Source organism: Budorcas taxicolor, chromosome 8 (genome assembly GCF_023091745.1).
Source record: "Budorcas taxicolor isolate Tak-1 chromosome 8, Takin1.1, whole genome shotgun sequence".
Taxonomy (NCBI): domain Eukaryota; kingdom Metazoa; phylum Chordata; class Mammalia; order Artiodactyla; family Bovidae; genus Budorcas; species Budorcas taxicolor.
The window spans coordinates 26,027,968-26,049,648 of NC_068917.1; the positions used below are offsets into that span (position 1 = coordinate 26,027,968).

The 21,681-nt window shown below is 43.3% G+C and overlaps 1 protein-coding gene across 1 annotated transcript; it reads right to left on the reverse strand.

The window, feature by feature from the left end:
* Positions 1 to 14,290: 14,290 nt before the first annotated feature.
* LOC128052636 (interferon beta-2-like) lies at positions 14,291 to 14,851 on the reverse strand. Its single transcript, XM_052645218.1, has one exon. It carries the CDS (start codon positions 14,849 to 14,851, stop codon positions 14,291 to 14,293), a length of 561 nt encoding a protein of 186 aa, XP_052501178.1.
* Between the last annotated feature and the right edge of the window lie 6,830 nt (positions 14,852 to 21,681).

The following is a 21,681-nucleotide window of genomic DNA, read 5'->3' on the forward strand; positions in this document are numbered from 1 at the left end:
ACCACTTCATAAACAAAAGAAGCAAATGCTGCCAATTTATGGACTATTTTTTAAAATGGCTCTCAATAAAGTTTTGCTACTGGCTTGATTACATATTTTTCACATTCTTTCTGAGGGTTTTTTTTCCAACATATTTATTATTTACTGTTCTTGCAAGAATGAATGAAACAGTTTTTCATTGCATTTTTACTTTTTAATGGACTATGTTTTCCTTGCATTTTCATACACAAACGTATTGAAATAATTTTGGTTTTTAATCTGGCTAACTTTACAAACACTATATCTAAAAGTATTTGGTTGGATTTTTAAATTTTTAAATAAATGTATATTGTCTGCAAAATCCCATGGATGGAGGAGCCTGGTAGGCTGCAGTCCATGGGGTCCTGAAGAGTCAGACAGGACTGAGTGACTTCACTTTCACTTTTCACTTTCATGCATTGGAGAAGGAAATGGCAACCCACTCCAGTGTTCTTGCCTGGAGAATCCCAGGGGTGGGGGAGCCTGGTGGGCTGCCGTCTCTGGGGTCACACAAAGTCGGACACGACTGAAGTGACTTAGCAGCAGCAGCAGTATATTGTCTGCAAATAAAAATTTTAAAGGACTGAATGTGTCAATGGTGATGATCATATAGAGCAACTGTGATCTGTTGTATAAATTTGTACTTTACAAAACATTTTGTAGCATAGTTGAAATATGCATAGCCTATGATCTAGTAACTCCAGCAATCACCCTGGGAAAAAAATCAAGTGAATATGCATCAGGATGTAAGTAAAGAACAGTTATACCAGCACTATTTATAACAGTACTAAATACCAAATGACATAAAATCCCTTAAAATGGCATAAATAGATAAGTTGTTATCTATGCTTATGATAGGGTTGTTAATAACAAGATATAAGAAGCACAATAAATGCACAAACATAGTAGTGAGTAAGAGAAACTCAGTTCAAAAGAAAACACAAACCATTTGTATAAATATATACAGCATTTAAAAATAGGCCAACCTAAACTGGAGACATTTTGCTCAGCAACCTAGAGAGCTCCTATGAAGCTTCAGGACCACAATGGAAAGTCCGTCTCCAGCTTGAGGGAAGAGCGTGTCTTCCCACCTTCCAGCTGCGGCCTCGCTCTCGCCCTCTCTCAGCACCTGAGGCTGACTGTGCCCAGGTTGGCATTGCCCTGTGCTCACAGCCAACAGCTGGTGGGCCCAGAGCCCCTCCTCAGGCCTCCCACCTGGTGTGGAGAGGGACAATGTGCACAGAGATCTAAGTGCTCCTGGTTGCAGTCCTCTCTTGCCCTTTCTCACAGGCTGGACATCTTGTGACAGGCCTTGGATAGACTCATTGTGTGATTTTTTTCTAGCTCAATCAGGATGCAGCTGGAACTAGGTACTTGGCTGAAGGCCTCTATGCCTAGCTCTTCTAACTCCTCCAGAACATACCCAACCAGAAGATCCCACACTCTGCACCCCTGTCACTCTCAGAATGGTCCCATCAGAGGGTCGATGGCCCAGGAACAGGCAGGAGCAGCGCAGGCCTTGTTTTCACTGTTTCCTGCCAGGACCTACTGCTGCTGGACACTCAGACTGGCCGTTTCAGAACATGCCCGTCTGCATCAAGCCTGCATTTACTTCAGATCCCAGACCGTTCTCTGAGCTGGACTTTAATTCTCAGAATCACTATCAGGGGTGCAGTGAGTCAGGCCCCTCAAGGTTGAGAAAATGGTTAAAAGGGACAACACATTGGCTGCAGCTGCTGAACAAGCCTTAGAGGCCCCCCTCTGCTGACATGTGAGCAAGTCCCACTGTGTGGGTTCTGGGTTAGTTTCCTGTCTCTGAGGCAGTTTCTGAATCTTCCTTAAAGTGAAACAGCCCAAAGCAAAGCCATCTACATACTCAAAACCGACAAGTGCCTTGAGTTTTGGTACATCCTCAGAGATTGCGTCATGAACCCCAGAAGGCAAAAATAGCAAGGAAGTTGATGCAACAAGTGAAAAGGAAACTAAATGCAAGGTGCCAAAAGGGATTTCAGGATCCAGCCTGGGAATCCCCTCTGGCCTGTCCTCCTGGCTGAGTTGAGTGCTCAGAGCAGAGGATCCTCCTGACTGCCTGCCAGATGCCTGTGTTTTCCTGACTGATTCTCTGAGCTCCTAAAGTCCAGGAGAACCAAGAATCCAGTGAGGATGGGGGTGAGTCCTTGTAGACAGCTGGCCTGTGTGCCACATAGGAATGTTTCCATCTAGAACTCTGAGGATTGTTGCAACAGGCTTGGCCTCCTCATCCCAGTGAATGGCTATTTGTCCCCTCACTGTGTGGTGGGTGAGCTGCAGGAATCTGTCTCTGAATAGCTCTCTGGGAACTGCCTCATCTTCCTGACCACAGACCCAGAACTTCAGGAAATAATCTTCTAACCAGATTCAAATAAAAGAGTTAATATGTAAGGAGCACTTGGGAAGTGTCTGGTACCATGCTGAGCATGTGCTATAAATTAAGGCAATTACTCTTAGCACACTTTCAAGATAAGCTTTTATGATTATCTTAGTTTTGCAGTTAAGACATAATGCAGCAATTTATACCTGGGCAATCTATTTTTATGTACTAATGAAGAAAAATCCCAAAGACCTATTTGCTAAGAATATAAATAAATGAGAAAGTGAAGTACATGAAAAATCGATATTTATGTGATATACATTAGTATGTCCATATGTATAGATTTATTAACTACATATGAAAATGTCTAGAAGGATACCCATTCAATTGTTAACAGTATAGGATTTGAGTGCATCTTCCTAGAAGTCAAGGGTAGGCATTCCTTTGTATGATTTATTTAAAAGTTTAGCGATGACATGTGTGTTTAATATATATAAGTAAGCTCAAGAAACCCTTTTACTTCTTTAGAGTCACGTTTATCATGGTAGCTACTGGTTCCACATGGCCTCTCTTAGCTGTCTCTGCAGTCCCCAGCCTGCCTTGTTCTTCTTGCCTCCATTTGAAGAGTTCAGGAAGACTCTTTTCTCAGGAATGGCCAAGTGTAGAAAACTTCCTCTCCCTTCCTCATCCTACTCCAGGATCCTAGACTCCACAGATGCAGATTGACCTCCCATGATGGATGTGCTGCTGCTGCTGCTAAGTCGCTTCAGTCGTGTCCGACTCTGTGCTACTCCATAGACGGCAGCCCACTAGTCTCCACCGTTGCTGGGAGTCTCCAGGCACGAACACTGGAGTGGGGTGCCATTTCCTTCCCCGCATGATGTATGTGGCTCTCCACTAACCCTTGAAGGCGCTCCGGTTCTCACAGGCCCCAAGCAGGCACCTGAGTCCATGACCTGGGCTTTTCTCCACTCATCTCCCCCCCACCTCTAGTCTATGTCTCAAGAATCACATTCAGTCCCTCCTCACATTGTCCCTTGTTCCTTCTATGACCCAGGGTGGGTGACCCCATTCCCTCTTTATTCAGGTGACTTCAGTACAGGTTTATCTTCTAGGATCAGGCTTTGGGTTAGATTTTACTCAATGGTGTGTGCAAGTCAATTTTTTTTTTTCAAATTACTTTTATTTTCTCTACTGAAAAACAAGAGTAGCCTTATACAAAATATAGTACAAAGCAAATATCTTATGAAAGATAAATGTTTAAATGCTATGAACAGCCTAATATTTCCGAGAATTTAAATAAATAAATATTACAGGTTTTTAAGACATGGAAAATGGATTCTTAAATCTGTTTTGCACAGTTATGGTAACAAAACATTTAACAAACATTTAAATAATCCCATATATTAGCTATTATTTATGTTTCATCTGACACAAAAATAGAGTTAAAGGTTGCAGTGATTCTTAGAAAATAGCCATTTAGCTGACCAGATGCACTGTTTTCAGAATCAATGTCATTTTTATATCCTGAGTTTTCTGATGAGCTTGTTGGCAAAGACCAAGCACCTTCTGATTTCCACGCTGACAACCTCCCAGGCAGAGCGGCTGTATTCTTTCTCTTTGAAATACACACTGATTCACTGGAAGTAACTCTTCACAGCCAATCTGGAGTTCTCACTGCCTAGAGGTGACTGTTCCAGGGTCCTTCCCTCCCTCAGACTCGTGTCCACGTCCTCCAGCTGCTGATCAAGTCCCACGAGGAATCTGTCCAGGAGGCTCTCGTCCCGACCTGCAGAGGAGCCCGTGGTGCTGAAGAGCTGGAAGGTCTGCTGGAGCAACTCGCGCACAACAGCTGTGGCTTCTGTCTTCTCACGCCTGGTCCCGGGCACCAGGGTCTGAGGAATCTGAAGTCAGTCCTGTCCCTCAGACAGAACACAATGGGCACTTTCTCCATCTGACTCCAGCGTGTGAAGCTTTCCAGATTGCCGTGGCCGGCAGGCAGCTCACAGCCCAGGGAGCACGTGGGGCTGGAGCAGAGCATCACCAGGGCCCGCAGCACAGAGATGGGGAGGGCCACTGGGATGCTGGGGGCTTGCAGGACCGCCTGCAGGGGAGGTCTAGGCCAGTTCTGAGGGCTTGGGGTGATGGGTGACTCTTAAAGAGTCACTCGAGAAACGTTCATTTCCTGGATTTTTCCAGTTTGCCCTTTCCTTTCTTTTTCTACTCTTTCTAATGAAATCAATAAAAGTGCTAATTTTTGCCATGAGTGCCTAGGTGGGGAACATCAAATCCTGCGTGCTGCTGTGGTTGATATCTACACAGCCGTATATTATGCTTTTCACACCTCCTTATTTGTTCCTGGGAGAAGAGCCTGGTCAAAGTCGGAGAAGGAAGAAATATTCATACAAATGTGGCTTTTCCAGGTCACCAAGAAATGTTTAGTCTGAAAAGAGCTTATGAGAGAAGCTTTTGATTTTTCTCATTTGTCCCTCATTGACCCTTTTCTCCCTTCTTTAAAAGGTTTCGGTTGTGTATGTACCTTTATGATATCACCTGAGTAGGCCTTAAGCTCCCTGGAGACATTATAGGGAACAATATCACTGATATCATTTGTTAAAAGTGAGTTATTATGCAACTATAATCCACAAGGCACTTTTTAAGGTGCTGGTTGTCCTAAACAACTCATGTTTGCCTGTGTTTATTTCTCTTTCTCCTCTACCACTGCAATATTTCACAGGATACTTTGCTTCAGTCTCTGTGTGATAGTGCAGATAATCTTATCCCCTTAAATATTTCACTGGAAAGTGAACTATATAATCCATCTAATTATGCAACATTTGACTGCCTTGAGAGAATGTAAGCCCCCTAAAGGCAGTAATGGCACATGTGGAGAATTCAGGAAGGTGTCTGTCCCAGAGGAAGTGCACAGAGGGGTCTCTGTCCCATTGTTGTTTGTCACTAAGCCATGTCTGATTCTTTGATCCCATGGACTACAGCACGCCAGGCTTCCCTGTCCTTCTCTATCTCTCAGAGTTCGTTAAAATTCATGTTCATTGAGTTGATCCAAAGCGATCAAATCATCTCATCCTCTGTTGATCCCTTCTCGTCCTGCCCTTTCCCAGCATCAGGGTCTTTTCCAGTGAGTGGGCTCTTCCCATCAGGCGGCCGAAGTATTGGAGCTTCAGCTCTGTCCCAGAAGTAGTTCTTAGAGAACTATCCACACCAAAGTTTGAGTAGACCTAGTATCTGAAGACAGTTTCAGAAAATGAGAATTTTCTGAAAACAAAGATAGTAAGAGAAATTTAAATGGATTTTTTAACTTTCTGGATAATTTCTCAAAATATTATCTCAGGTGGAGACCGAGACTCTCAGAGTTGTTGTTTAGTTGCCATAATCTGCCAGGCTCCTCTGTAGAGCTCAACAAAATACCGCTTGAAATACAGGATTGGAACTTATCAGGTGCAAAGGGAACTGTGTACTCAGCTTTCATCTAATGATTGTATCGTCCCTGGAACGAGAGAATGGCACTTTTGTGATAATGAAGAATAGGAGTTGGAAAGGAAGACCTTACTAAGTGTTCCTCTAAAATAGGAAACACATTGTCAGAGCAGACAGCTGGGTCCAGTGCATGAGACAGTGGACATGGGGCAAGATCCCTGGGTTGATGTCACAGCTCCAGCCTGCACTGCCTGTGTGACCTGCGGCACTACGGTTTCTCCTCTTAAATGGAACTGATCATCATAGAGGTTTCACTGGGTTTTTCTGAAGATTGTAGGACATAACGTACTTCTGACAATGCTTGGAAATATAAGCATTCAGTATCCGTTAACTGTTCCCATGAGGCAGAAAATTCGCACATCCATCTATGGAAACTGGATAGAATTTCCCTGAGATGACCTGCTTCCTTCCCTTAATGCTCAGCTCACTGGTCAACATTATCACATCTAATCTCATCTCTGGTGAACATGATGTGCTGTCCAAACACTACATCTAGTCGCTTCCATGGAACAGCTGACCTCTCACACATGAATAGGGTGACCGTCCAGTCTGTACCCCAGTCTCTTTTCAGGGTGAGTTAATAGGTCTATATTCTCAGAATCCCATAACCTCCACAAAGACTGAGAAATGTAAACAGACAAATAAAGATAAATAAATAGATACTGGGAGTTAGCAGAGCGGTCCTCTATCCTTTTAGGTAACACTGTGCCTAAGAGCCTGCCACCCTCCTTGGCTCTGTCTGCAGTTAAACAGTGTCACATAAGCTGCTCTGAAATCTGTCATCTGTAGAGCTCTGCATCCCTGTTTGTGTAGTTAAGTGACATTTTGTCATTTGGCAGAGATGTCACTGTATGTTTTTCAACTACATCATTTATTTCTGTTTACCTAGGTGCATTACTTCTTCATTCACGGCTTACTTTTATTTTCTAGGAATGTTCAATGAGTGGAAAGTTTTGATCTCTTGAAAAATCACAGAGGAAATACATTAACTGTTCTATTCATGTCTGTTTTCTGTTCCTGTTTTTGCAATAAACCTCAAAGTGGAAATAGAAAAGATTGTAGGAGCATTAGCACAGCTTTTACAAACTGAGATACAAATGACAAAGAAGAGGCAGCAATATGAAAACTGTATAAAAGTGCCTAAGAAAAACATGGGTTGCCTGGACGTGGCAAGGACACTGGCCTGGGCTAAGAAAGGCAGATTCTAATCACTTGAACACTTGGACAGGAGTGGTGGTTACACTTTATTTTATTAATTTGAACTTAGAAAAGCATCAGGATTTAAGATGGAAATGTTGTAGTCCCAAATTCTATTTAAATGTTCTAATTGTTGAAACATTTCTTTTGTATTTAGAATATTTCATTCTGTGTATCACAATTCAGATTGTATGCATGGAAAACAAAACAGAGAGGATTCTTTGGAATGAATATGCCAATCTCAATAAATAAATTTTCCATTATAATAGCAATTTCAAAAATTCAAATTTTGAAAATCTTCAGCCATCATGTAAAACAGAATCTCTGTAACAACCATTGTTTCCCTGACCTAAATTAACCACCTTTTGAGAGAACCAATTTGAGGCACAGCTAAACCAGACCCCGCAAAAAAATACATATACATATACATATATAGTTGCATCAACATTCAAAAAACAAAGATCATGGCATAACAGTGCTATCACTTCATGGCAAATAAATGGGGAAAAAGTGGCAACCCTGTCAGATTTCATTTTCTTGGGGTCCAAAGTTACTACAGATGGTGACTGCAGCCACAAAATTAAAAGACTCTTTCTCTTGGAAGAAATTATATGAGAAACCTAGACAGTGTGTTAAACAGCAGAGATACCATGTTACCAACAAAGGGCTGTCTAGTCAAGGCTATGGTTTTTCCAGTGGTCATATATGGATGTGATTTGCATCATTAAGAAAGTGCGCGCCGAAGAATTGATGTTTTTGAATTGTGGTCCTGAAGAAGAGTCTTTGAGAGTCCCTTGGACTGCAGGGAGCTCAAACCAGTCAATCCTAAAGGACATCAACCCTGAATACGCATTGAAAGGACTGATGCTGAAACTGAAGCTCTAATACTTTGGCCACCTTCTGAGAAGAATCCCACCCTTTGAAAATGACCCTGATGCTGTGGATGATTGAAGGCAGGAGGAGAAGGGGGCAACAGAGGATGAGATGGTTGCTTGGCATCACTGACTCAACAGACATGAGTTTGAGCAAACTTGGGAGATAGTGAAGTACGGGGACGCCTGGCATGCTACAGTTCATGGGGTCACAGACAGTCGGACACAACTAAGCGACTGAACAAAAATATATACACATATATAAATACACACACTTGTACAATATATATTAAATAAGCATACACATGTGTTTTGCTACTTTAACATAATAGGGTGAACAGCAAATGTTTATTGAATTACTATCTTATCTTGTACTATTTATTTTCCTGAACCATAAATGTTACCTCATCAGCAGAATAACAGCAAGGCGAATTAAATGAATGTTAGTGGTATTAATAGACTAAGCAGAGTAATGTGTCAAGTATTTTATATAGTGTTTCATCAGTTGCAATTAAATTTATCGCTTAACTCTTTGTGGATACAAAAATTTGTTTTTGTTTTTTTGTCCTCGCACACAGCATGTGTGAGTTGTTTTTTGAAGATCATTATTAGGAAGACTGTCTTCAACTTTCCATTTGCAATATGTAGAAGATCAGGATGAGGCTCTTGGGCCTGGAGCCAAATGGAAGACTCACTCATGACTTTTTCTTCAGTCATCCTCACCTAGTTGCAAGGAACTGCCTGATTATTCTTTTCTTGTCTCCCTCAGGTAGTAAGGAAACAGCCTGTAATGTGTCTACACTGTGGATATTTCCCTGCAGGCAATGCCTTTGGGAATCACCTTGGACGTTTCTTTCAAACAGCCGATGATACTGTGAATTATGACAGGCATTCTTGTCATTCTCCCCAAAGCTGAACTTGGAAAAAAAGCATTTGGGTCAGACTGTATTTTAAGGAAGTGTGTGCAAGCAAGAACAATCCTTGTTCCCCTCGACCCCTACCAGAACTTCATTTGAACAAATAGTGCAACCGTGAAACCTGGCCTCATGCCCTGTCAAGTACAAACTAGCACGTGCCATTGGCGCTTGCCATCTCCCTACAAGGATTAAATCATGTCTTCTTGCAGCTGCGTTTCAACACCCCTGGAAAGGAATCTAGGGTGGAAAGCAGAAGTGAGGCATTCTGTGTGCAGGGAAAACTGGCAGAGCAAGTCTTCAGAAGGTGAGCTGTTTTCAGGAGCCTATTTTAACTCAATGGTTCTTCTATCTCCTCATAGCTAGAAAAGCATGGAAATCCGTCATGGTGACGATTGGTCTTGTGACTCCAAGAAACCTTCACGACACTGGCAGAAAACTTCCACAAAAAATAGGCACCTGATTGCATGTATTGCCCCTTCACCAAAATCACATATATCCCTCTGTGTGTCTTTGGAACAGCTTCTCAGAGCTAACTGAGGTGCTGTCTCCTGGACTGCAGTCCTTATTTTGCCACCCAAACACTTAACTTTCAACTTTCGTGTTGTGCATTTTTGAAAGTCAGCACCCTGAACTTATCTCTTCATCCGTTCATCACCCAATAGTTTCCCAACTTGCTTGCCGTGAGATTCCCATGAGGATAAACCCAGGCCATGGAACTCGAGAGGAAGGGCTCTCACCCTGTATAGTCCTGGTACATAGAAGCATCCCCTGTGAGCCACCAGACTTCATCCCTTTACTGCTGAGTGTACTAGATCCAAGTACCACAGACAAACTTGGAGTCACATACTCTTGATGGAAAAAGCCACAGAACAGAAGGTACCCATGTCCCTGAATCACCCTTTGAATGCGAGCAAACCAGAAGGTTCACCTGATCCGGAAGGCCTGCATTGTGCTCTTCAGAGAAGGAAAGATACATTTCTATCATGATGAAAATCTGCACAGTTTATTCTTTATAGCACCTAGAATTAACTGAAAAAGATATTTAAGAAAAGAGGATCGTGAAAACCTGTCCATGAGAAAGAAACTCTGAACGCTGAGTATAGAAAATACCAGCCCCGCAGACATCAAGAGATCTTTTCAATGATGATCACAAGATCTTTATACAAGAAAAGACATTCTGCCCTGCTGTCCTCACCTGCTTCTGAAAAATCATGATTTTCATTTCGGTGTTCTGTGACTGAGGAAGTATGAGCTGCAATCGCTTTGGAACAGGAAGCAAACAATAATGGAATTCATTAGCGAGTGTTACAAATATAAACACCCTTATTGTTGCCATTTCTTTGAAGATTCCTACATGAGGGAAAGGCCCTTTTCATTTCCACTCTGACAGCCTCTCAGGCAAAGTGGCTGTATTCCAGCTCCCTGAGGTAGAGATGGATGCCATGTAAATACTCCCTGGCAGGAAGTCCCGTGAGAACAGCACAGATTGTCTCCTTCCATCGGCTCCAGTTGTTTCAGGCTCTGATCCGGGCTGCAGGGTAGCATGGCTGTCCTCCGTGATGAAGAGTTGGAAGCTCTGCTGGAGCATCAGATAGTGGTTGCAGGGGCCCTGAGTCATCTGCACTGGAGTGATCATCTCTCTTTTCCGAGGAAATGTGAAGTGGCTCTGTCCTTTAGGCGCGACTGAGAGCGGATCCTTTGCATCTATTTCAGGAGTTTGAAGATTTCCTTGTGTTTCTGGCGGTGGATCCCTGGCTCATTCCAGCAAAGAAAGCAAGCAGGGATGTAAGCAGCTCCTTCCACCAGCAAGGGGATGTGGGCCATAGAGAATGTCAGTGCTTCTGCAGACGGCCGGCAGGGGGCGAGCGAGCACCGCGAAACGATGAGAAAGCGCTGAGATGGACCCGCAGACCGCCTGCTTCTCCAGGCGAGCGCGAGAGCATGGATGCTGTGGTTCCATCGTTTTGGCTTTTGAATCGCAGTCTTGGGAGAGTTTGCAGCTGACTCTCGTGGGGCTGCTGGAGAGACAGGACGCAAGGTTCCACAGAGCTTTTTATAGGAGCACTGATTCAAGGGTGCGCGTATCATTAGCTCTTTTGTGGAAAGGCCTGGTTTCCGCTGTCCTGAGTCGAGAGCCAGAATATTGCATTCTCGGAAAGATCGCCTGAGTAGTGGGCTTTCTTTCCACATATCAACCGGAACTGGCCATGTTTGAGGAACAGAACCCCAAGGCAGGGGTTCGAGCGAGATGAGGCTGATTTTATAGATTGGCGCTCACTTCCGGCGCGACGGAACCCACAGCTCAAAGGGACCGGCAGCGGTGATGCGATTATTGGCGATGCGAGGATGGACAGCGCTGTGCCCAAAGTGAAACTAGAGGGTGAGCAAGACACTGCTGGTGCCGGCTCATATGGGCCGTTGCTGACCTAGTGAAACACAGTGTCTGGAATGAAACAACTAGCTGTGCTGCACTGATTGGGCGGGGTGGGGGGAGCGCGGCGAACACCTCGGAATCCCGCGTTGGCTTGAAAACCATAAGCTGTGGAAGGATGGGAGGGGGTCGTGCACCAGGTGAAACACGGGGAGTGGGCGTTGCGCACACGGAGCGCGGCGGCTCAGAGACTATTCGCTGTGGGACCTGCTGGGGCGTTGCTCACAGGGTCGAATCCCGCGGTGGCTAGGAGGCGCTTTGCTGTGCGATGATGGGAGAGCGTTCGGCACCAAGTGGAACACAGTGGCCGCGATGAGACTATTGTCTTTACCACGATTAGGGGGCGGAGTAGGGGTCGGGATGGACGGTCGAATCCGGCGGTGGAGCGGAGACTATTCGCTGTGGGACTATGGGAGGGAGTTCGGAACAAAATGAAACACAGTGGCGGCAATGACAGTATCGGCTACGGGGCGATACCCGGCAGTGGCGATGAGCCCATTTGCTATGGGACAGTGTCAAGAGTTGAGGTCCAATTTAAACCCGGAGGTGGGGATGAGGCCTTGGGTGATCTGAATATGGGTCAGCTTTGAGGAAAAGTGAAACACCGCGGAGGAGATGGGATTCTTGGCGATGGGAAGGCAGGACAGCGATGTGGTGCACAAAGGGGAAACCGGCGGCGGCCGTGAGCCTATAGGCGATGGGAGCATGGGCAGACGTTGGGCATAAAGGGGAAAGTGGTGGTGGCTCTGAGAAGAGTGGACGGCGTTGCGGACAAAGTGAAAGCCAGCATCGGCGATGAGACATTTGTCTACGGGTGACTATGCGAGGGCATTGCTCGTGTAGGGGAGCCTGGCGCTGGCCAGGAGACTATTCTGTATTTCACAATGGGAGGGCGTGTTGCACAAAGTGAAACAGGGCGGTGGGATGAGACCTTGGGCGATGTCTTTGGAGCTGAAGTGAAACACCGCTTTGCGATAAGCCTATAGGCGCTGGGACCATGGGAGGTCGTTGGGCAAAAAGGGGAAGTCAGCGGTGGCAAGGAGTCTTGGTTTTCAGAGGATAGATAGCGTTGCGGCCAAAATGAAAGCCAGCATGGGCGTTGAGATAGACAGCTTTGAGAATATTGGCTTTGGGACGACCTTGTCAGAACATCGCAGACTATTGGCTGTGGGGTGATGGGAGGGCGTTTCTCACACAGGGGAGCCCTGCTTGGCTCTGAGAGGAGGAGTCCGCGTTGCAGACAAAGTGAAACCGGGCGGTGGCGGAAAACTACTGCTGGTGGGACGATTGGACAGCTTTGAGACAAAGTTAAACCCTGCGGAGGGATGAGGCCACCGGACGATGGATGGGTGTGGTCCACACAGGGGACCCTGGAAGTGGCGACGAGACTATTCGCTGTGGCAGGATGGAAAGGCGTTGGGCACACAATGAAACACGGTGGCAGCGCTGAGGCTTTTGGCTTTGAGTTGACTGGACGGCTTTGGGGACAAAGTGAAAGCGAGCACAGGTGATGAGACTATCGGCTTGGGGCGGTGGCACCGCGGCGTGGACCAAGTTAAACCCGGCGGTGGGGGTGAGACTGTGAGAGATGGGACGATGGGAGGACCTTGAGCACAAAGCGGAGCCAGGGGGAGTCAGTGAGGCTATAGGCTTAGAGCCATTTTGGACAACGTGAGAAACAGCCAAGGGGATGAGACTGGCTATGGGACCCTGGGAGTGCGTTGCAGCCAGAGGAGAAGTCAGCGGTGGCCAGGACACAAATAACCATGAGACGGTTTGGGGGACTTTCTGGGGGTGAGAAGGAACGCGGCCACCACCTGGGTCAGGGACCAAAGAAGTGTGCGCCCCTGGAATGCTCTGGAATTTTCAGGGTCTCTCAAGGATTCAGCCTTGAAGTGTGGGGAGTAAGTGTTGAATAGCTGAAAACTAGGAATATTTTTAAAAGCGCAGCACTTTTTTGTTTGAATTAATTTTATATTGAATTATATACTTATTTTAAATGAAATATTTCACGTTTCCAATTTTATAATAAATTTATAGAAGGTATTTTAACTATTAAGCATAGAATATTAAAATATATTTTGTATATAACAGTAGCATTTTATTCAACTTTATTTAAACTATATTTTCTGTGTACTAAAACAAGTATTTAATATCGTTTTACTTTTCTATCTTTCACAGATGTAAACTTAATATTTTCAAGATGACTTTTCTCTTATTTTTAATTGAGTGAATTAGCATGTTTGACAATTTCTAATGACCCTCAAGACAGTCTTAAGTAATTTTCGACTCATGTTCCTGAAACCTCTTTCTGAGGACTGCGTTGCTGGAAATAAGGGTTGGAGTGTACAAGCAACTGAGGACATTTAGAAGGTCAGAAATTTTCATTGACTTTACTAAGAATTTGATAAATTAAGTGGAATTTGTCCAAATTTTATTGGCATAAAGAAGGCTTACTTTGTAAGACTCTCAAATGTAAGGTGGTGTACATTTTCCCCCAACTGAAAAAAAAAAAAAAAAGAGGAAAAAAGCCCACATCATATAGAGGGGCCCTCCGGTATGAGCCATCTGGTACATTTAAAGACATGAACAAGACAAGCGCGGGTAGACTGTGTGGATACATGGAGTGCATGCATATAACTCGGACATTCCTCATGGCTTCCTTGTATTTTAAATTCCTCAAATGCAGGGGGCAGAAACTCTACTACTCTGCAGGCTTGTTTTGCAATGAATGTCTCCAAGGTGCTCTGCAATTTTTAATCTGTGTTGTCACGAAAATCAAGTTGACATTGAAACTGCCACATTGACTTTTGTTTCATAAATAATTTATTTCCCATATAAAAGTTTAAATAAATATATAATGCATAAATCAATTTAAAAACAGCTTAGTCTTTAACTGTCATTGAAATCAGTGCCTTTCATCGTCATTTACCTCAAGAGCCTCTGCTGGCTGGAGTCTCACCTCAAAGTCACATTGTCCATTCCCAGAGCCACAGGTGGGAGATGTTCAGTCCCGGAGGGAACCTGTTAGGCTCTTCAGGAAAGAAAAGTTCCTGAGCAATTGCACTTGCACGACTGCCCAGGCACACCTGTTGTGCTCCTTGGAATTGAGGTACTGCCCGAGGGTGAAGTAATATTTCTTCAGGCGAAGAATGGTCGTGTCTCCCATAGTGGAGGTTTGCTTCTGCATTATTTCCTTCTGGATTGGCTCCAGACGATTCATCTGCCCATAGAGTTCCTCAAGGAGGTGCTCAGTGATGGTGTCAGACCAGCCAGTGCTGGAGAAGTCTCTGGTGAGAATATTGAAGATGTGCTGGAGCATCTCATACATGACCAATACGGCATCTTCCTTCTGGAACTGCTGTGCTTGCTTCATCTCCTCAGGGACCTGGAAGTCCATCCTGGCCTCCAGGTAATGTTGAGGAGTTGCAGGTAACTGCCACAGGAGGTTCTGACACACCTCAAGGCTCCGCTCTTGTTGGAATCGAAGCAAGCTGTAGCTCCTGCAAAGAGCTGTGGTGGAGAGACACAGCAGGAGAACCATCTGGAGGAGGCACCGGTAGGTCATGGTGAAATCAGGCCCAGGGCTGCCTGTTCTGCTAGTAGGTGCTGAAGCTGAGTCTTCAAGAGTTTGCAGAGTGCATGTCCTTCCTCCTTGAGTGTGGGCTACTTTTACAGGATGGCTCTCCTTTCTTCTTGAGAGGAATTTCCCAGTTTCAGTTCTCCTTTTTTTTCCCCCGTGTCATGTAAATGATTAGTTACCTCTAAAACTCTTGTTCTTTTAAGCTCCTAGCTTTTCATACAGTCTGGAGGAATTTCTAATGTTTCTGTAGATTTTCAGTGAATTGCTAAATGCTAAAAAAAATAGCTTAGTCAATTTGAATTACAGCAGGGTCTTTCATTGGGAAAAGATCTTTGTCTTTGTTTTTTCATGTTATTAGATTCTGTGAAAGTGTCTTTATTTCTAAGAGTTTATGATTTTAGAAAAAATATATTTTTATATCTAAAATAGAATGGTATAAGCTAAGTTGATCTGAAATATTTTGTATTCCTCAGCCACAAGCAGCAAGATATTGCATAACTTTAACAACCAAAAGTTATTGCTCTATTTGACAATCTCAAACTATTCCAAATATAACTAAAAAGTAAAGATTAAGGAATATCTCTATGCAGGCAAATGAATGTTACACAGACCATGCGTTAAAGTCCATGATTCCTCTTATAGGGATCCTTTGTGACAATTGCTGAGGCCCGATGCATATTTATTTTGTACACACTTCAAATAATCTAAATATCTGATTTTGCACACTAGGGTAAGGATGCAGCAAGCAGGTCCTCACTTTGTACCTTGGGAACTGCTTGTACATGAACTTTTCCTCATAATGAAAGAATATCTCTGAGATAGGATTCTTAGGGATTTTCTTAATTTAGTTTGAAAGAATTGAATAAATGTTACTGTAATTTTTACCCTTTCTTTTCTCACATTTAAATTTTTCTAGAAGGGATTTATTTTTTGGTATTATTAGAAAATAAAGCACCTAATTATATTCAAAAGCAGGGCATAAAATTGTAGATACAATGCAATTATGTAAAAGTATATAGGAAAAAAATAAACTAAAGGAAATATACTCACATTTTAATAGTAATTAAGTTTGACTTGTGAAACTAAGGATAACATTATTTTTATCCTTTATGTGATTTTCCAGTATGCTACCAGAGAATGTATTCAGCACTGCTCAGAAGAAATATAATTTCTTCAAATTTTAAAAAAAAATTTAAATTTCTTAATTTAAAATTTTCTAGTAGCCACATCAGAAGAGGAAAAAGAAACAAGTGAGGTTAATTTTAACAGTGTATTTTATTGAACATGAAATATCCAAATGTTATCATTTCAACACATACCAATATAAAATCAATAATGAGATAGCTACATTCATCTTTTTCATAGTTCCTTCAAAATACAGTACATACTTTTACAGTCATAGTACAGCTGAGATTGGACTAGTGAAGTGGTCATTTGGCCTCTTGTGGTTGACGTCATGGTGGCCAGCACAGCTCAAGATGGAGGGAGCAGCTTGATCAGAGAGCCAGGAGAATTCCCGAGTTTGCAGGGACCACACAGAAGGAGCTTCAAGTTGTGGGCGAGTTATGTGCTAAGAATCAAGGGGATCAATGGTGGAAAATGAGCTCAGAATGTATTCGGGACAGTCATGAATGCTAGAGTGTGGCTTTGTAGTTAATTCGAGAAATCTTCAGGCAGAGTGGCTGCTCGGTTGTGCCCTGGACAGAAGAATGGGCACAGATGTTGTCGGGAACTGAAGCAGGGAGAAATCCTGCCCAGGTGCTCTCATCTCTCAGAGACTGGAAAGAAAGACCAGAGTGAGGAACTGGAAGAAGGGGATGGGTGCAGAATTGTAAACAAGAATTCTCTTTTCTGCTTTGTCCTCCCTCCTTTCTCCCTTTGTCCTCCTCCCATGCCCTGCTATTGTGTTTATGAACTGCTTCTTAATCAGTCTCTTTCAATTGCCTTTATGGAGTTTATACCACCTTTCAATTGCCTTCATGGAGTTTATATTGATTTTTGTCAGTATAATTAATTTTGCTGTGAAAATCCTTGTTTCTCTCCTTTGGTGCACATTTTTATAGCCTTCTGTTGGGTGTATGGCCTGGGATGAAGTAACTGGGTGAGAGAATGTGCATATGTTCAGAGTTAGTAGATGTACAAACAGATTTTCCAAATGTTTGCACCAACTTATAGTCTCAGTATCTGAGAATGCGATGTTAGTTGCATTACTTTGTTTTCAACACTTGGTGTTGCCTGTCTTCTTACTTTTAGCCATTCTAGTGAAGCATAGTGATGTCTTATGACATCAAGACATCATGTAACTCATCTTGCCTAATTGTTTCTAAGGTTCCATACAATTTTCATATGTTTATTGACCATTTTGGATATTTTCTTTGTGACAGGCCTGTTCCAATACCTTGCTGACTGTCTCAGGTAATTTTTTTCTATCTAAAGATGATATAATTGTGTACATACAAAAATACAAAAGAATATATAAACTATTAGAATTTTAAAATAAATTTAACAAGTCACCAAAAAGAAGTTCAACTTTAAAATCAATCACCTCTTTTTACACTAGCAATAAAAAATTGGAAATTGACATTTCCAAATGATACCACTGATAAGAACATAAAAAGTCTGTTACTGAGAAATTGTCACAGCCTTGAGGTGTCTAAGGAAACATGGAAATTAATAAAATGTGCCAATCTAAATAGCATCCCAGAACAGAAAAACAATATTGGGTGGAAACTAAGGCGATCTGAGAATTCCCTTGAGTTTCAGCGGCTGGAACTCCATGCTTTCACTGCAGGGCACCCAGGTTGGATCTCTGGTTGAGAATCTATTTAATGAGATCCCACAGTTCTCATAGCCTTAAATAAATAAATAAAAATGAAGTTACTCCAACCAACGGTGGTGAATGGGTAGGTGGTGGAATAAGGAAATCTGAATAAAGTGTAGATTTCAGTTTTTTTTTTTTAAGTAGCTTTGACAGGTCACTTTATCTTCATATTTAACCTCAGCTGAAATTCCAGTACTTTGGCCACTTGATGCAAAGAACTGACTCATTGGAAACACCCTGATGCTGGGAAAGATTGAAGGCAGGAGGAGAAGGGGACAACAGAGGATGGCATCACCGACTCGATGGACTTGAGTTTGAGCAAGCTCCGGAAGTTGCTGATGGACAGGGAAGCCTGTGTGCTGCAGTCCATGGGGTCACAAAGACTAGGACATGAGTGAGCAACTGAACTGACAAGTCTATAATTTCATTTTTGATTCATATGAGATGCCCAGAAGCCAGTGAAAAATATAACAGTTTTTCCATTTATATTGAGACAGTATGTTTTAAATCTTGATCACTAATGAGGATTAAGCAACTTCTCTTTTTGTAAGGGAGCAAGGGGCATGGGAGCAAGGGGCATGTAAGCATGTGATGAGGTGAAAAGGAGCTATTTATTCATATCTTCCCTCAGTGAGGAGGGAAATCAGAGCATGCAATAGGAGACTGCCAAGGCCACCTCTCCTGAGAAACAACAGTTATTTAGTGAACAAATTTTATTTAGCAAACATTTCTTAACCATGTCATAAAGAAAAACAAATATTTCCATTTTCTTGAACTATTTTAAAACTGTCTCTCAATAAATTTTTGCTGCTAGTTTGATTATGTGTCTTGCACATTCTTTCTGAGGTTTATTCCAATATACTTATGCTTTACTATTGTTGCAAGTATTAATGAAATTTTTTCATGACATTTGCTACTTTTTGAATAGCAACTTTAAATACAAAGTAGAGATAGAAAACTTTGCTATTAAGTTTTCCTTGCATTTTCATATACATACACATATGAAAATAACTAATTTTGTTTTTCCCCCCCTCTGGCCAGTTTTAGAAACACTATATAAACATTTTGGGTTTGATTTTTAAAATTTTTAGATAAACAAGTACATTGTCTATAAATTAAAAATTTAAAGGACCTAAAATATCAAGTGTAATGACTATGTGGAGCAACTGCTGTTTGGTGTGTTAATTTGTACAACTACTTTCAAAAACATTATCTAGGAAAGCTGAAAATATGCATGGCCTATGACCCAGTAAATCCACTCTTAATTAACCTAAAAAAAAATCATGTAAATCTGCATCAGGATATAAGTAAAGAATATTCAGACCAACAATATTCATAACAGTGGCAAACTAGAAACAACCCAAATATCCCTTAAACTTGCATGAATAAATATGTTACCTATGCTTACACTACAGTTGTTACTAACAATAAAATGTAAGAAACACAACTGAATGCACAAACATAGTAGTGAGTAAAAGAACCTCAACTCAAAAAAAAAAACCATAAACCATTTATACAAATTTAAAAATAGGCCAAACTGGACTGAGACATTTTGCTTGGCAACCTAGAGAGCTCCTGTGAAGCTTCAGGACCACGATGGAAAGTCCGTCTCCAGCTTGAGGGAAGAGCGTGTCTTCCCGCCTTCCAGCTGCGGCCTCGCTCTCGCCCTCTGTCAGCACCTGAGGCTGACTCTGCCCAGGCGGGGGTTGCCCTGTGCTCACAGCCAACAGCTGGTGGGCCCAGAGCCCCTCCTCAGGCCTCCCACCTGGTGTGGAGAGAGACAGCATGCAGAGGGATCTAAGTGCCTCTGGTTGCAGCCTCTTCTCCCTTCCCTTTGGGCTTCCCTGGTGGCTCAGCTGGTAAAGAGTCCACCTGCAATGGGGGAGACCTGGGTTTGATCCCTAGGGTGGGAACATTCCCTGGAGAAGGGAACAGCTACCCCCTCCAGTATTCTGGCCTGGAGAATTCCATGGACTATGCAGCATACAGCCCATGGGGTCACAAAGAGCAGGACACAACCGAGTGCCTTTCACTTTCACCTTCTGTTTTCCCTTTCCTCAGGCTGTGCACGTCTTTCATATGCCTTGGACTAGACTCTTTGCCCAGTGTTTGTCCTTCTCACTTGAGGATCAAGCTGGAACTAGGTACTTTGCTGGGGGTCCTCTCTGCCTAGCTCTTCTAACTCCTCCAGAACATAACCAACCAGAGGATCCTACACTCTGCATCCCGTCACCCTCAGAATGCTCCCATCAGAGGGTGGACGGCCCAGAGCAGGCAGGAGCAGCCCACACCTTGTCTCACTATTTGCTGCCAGACCCGCTGCTGCTGGACGCTCAGACTGGCCCTTTCACAGCCTGCCCGTCTGCATCAAGCCTGCATTTACTCTTCCCTTCAGATCCCAGGCCGTCCTATGAGCTGGACTCATTTAATTCCCACCATCATTGTCAGGGCTGCATTGAGTCGGGCCAACCTCAGGTTGAGAAGAGAGTTAAAAGGACAACATTGGCTGCAGCTGCTGAGCAAGCCTTGGGCCCCTGCCCCAAGCTGCTGGCATGAAGGCAGGTCTCCTGGTGTGGGTTCTGGGTGAGTTTCCTGTCTCTGAGGCACTTTCCGAATCTTTAAAGTGAAATAGCCCAAAGCGAAGGCCTCTACATACTTCAAAACCGACAAGCGACTTGAATTTTGTTCCATCATCAGAGATTGGGTAATGAACCCCAGAAGGCAAAAATAGCAAGGAAGTTGATGCAACAAGTGAAAAGGAAACTAAATAAATGCAAGCTGCCAAACGGGATTTCAGGATCCAGCCTGGGGATCCCCTCTGGCCTGGCCTCCTGGCTGAGTTGAGTGCTCAGAGCAGAGGATCCTCCTGACCGCCTGCCAGAGGCCTGTGCCTTCCTGGCTGAAACTCTGAGCTCCTAAAGTCCAGGAGAACCAAGAATCCAGTTAGGGTGGGGGTGAGTCCCTGTGGACAGCTGGCCTGTGTGCCATGTAAGAATGTTTCCGTCTAGAACTCGGTATTGTTGGAACAGGCTTGGCCTCGTCATCCCAGTGAATGGCTATTTCTCCTCTCACTGTGTGGTGGGTAACCGGCATGAAGCTGTGTCTGAATAGCTCTTTGGTAACTGCCTCATCTTCCTGACCACATCGGAAAATAATCTTCTAACCAGATTCAAATAGAAGAGCTAATATGTAAGGAGCACTTAGGAAGTGTCTGGTACCATTCTGAGCACGTTCTGTAAATTAAAGCACAGAAACTGGGAGGACCATTGGGAAGTTGGGGGGCTCTGCAGGACTGCCTGAAGGAGAGGTATCAGCAAGTTCTGAGGACTTTGGGAGAGGGGTGCATTTTAAACATTGAGTATTGAAACTTTGATTTTTCTGTGTTTTGCCAGTTTTCCCCTTTTCTTATCTACTCTTTTTTTATGAAGCCAATGAAAAATGTGCATTTATTGCCATGAGTGCCTCGGTGGGGGACTCCAAATCACGTGTGCCACTGAGATCTCTACACAGCAGTGTAACGCTTTTCTCCCACCTCCTGTGTTGTTCCTGGAGAGGAGAGTCTAGTTAAGGTCAGAGAAGGGAGAAACATTCGTACAATATATGGTGGATTTTCTGGGTCAGAAGGAAATATTCAATATAAAAGACTTTTGATTTTTCTTATTTCTCTCTATTGACCCTTTTCTCCCTTCTGTAAAAATTTTAATTATGTATATACCTTAAAAAGTATCAACTGAATTGTTCTAAAGTTCACTGCAGACACTGTTGGAGAACAATATCACTGAGATGATCTGTTAAAAGGAAAGCATGGTGCACCTACAATCTTCTGGCCACTCATTTAGGTGCTGGTTTCCCTAAAATTTTTGAGTTTGCCTGTGTATGTGAGTCTCACTCTTCTCTACCAACTACAGTTGCCTCTGTCATTGTGCGATACAATCTCATCTCCTTATATATTCACTGAGAGGTGGTATCCTGCCACATATTCAGGGAGAATGAG

Coding starts and splice junctions, on each gene's coding strand:
- LOC128052636 (XM_052645218.1), bottom strand. CDS start 14,851: ATGACCTACCGGTGCCTCCTCCAGATGGTTCTCCTGCTGTGTCTCTCC.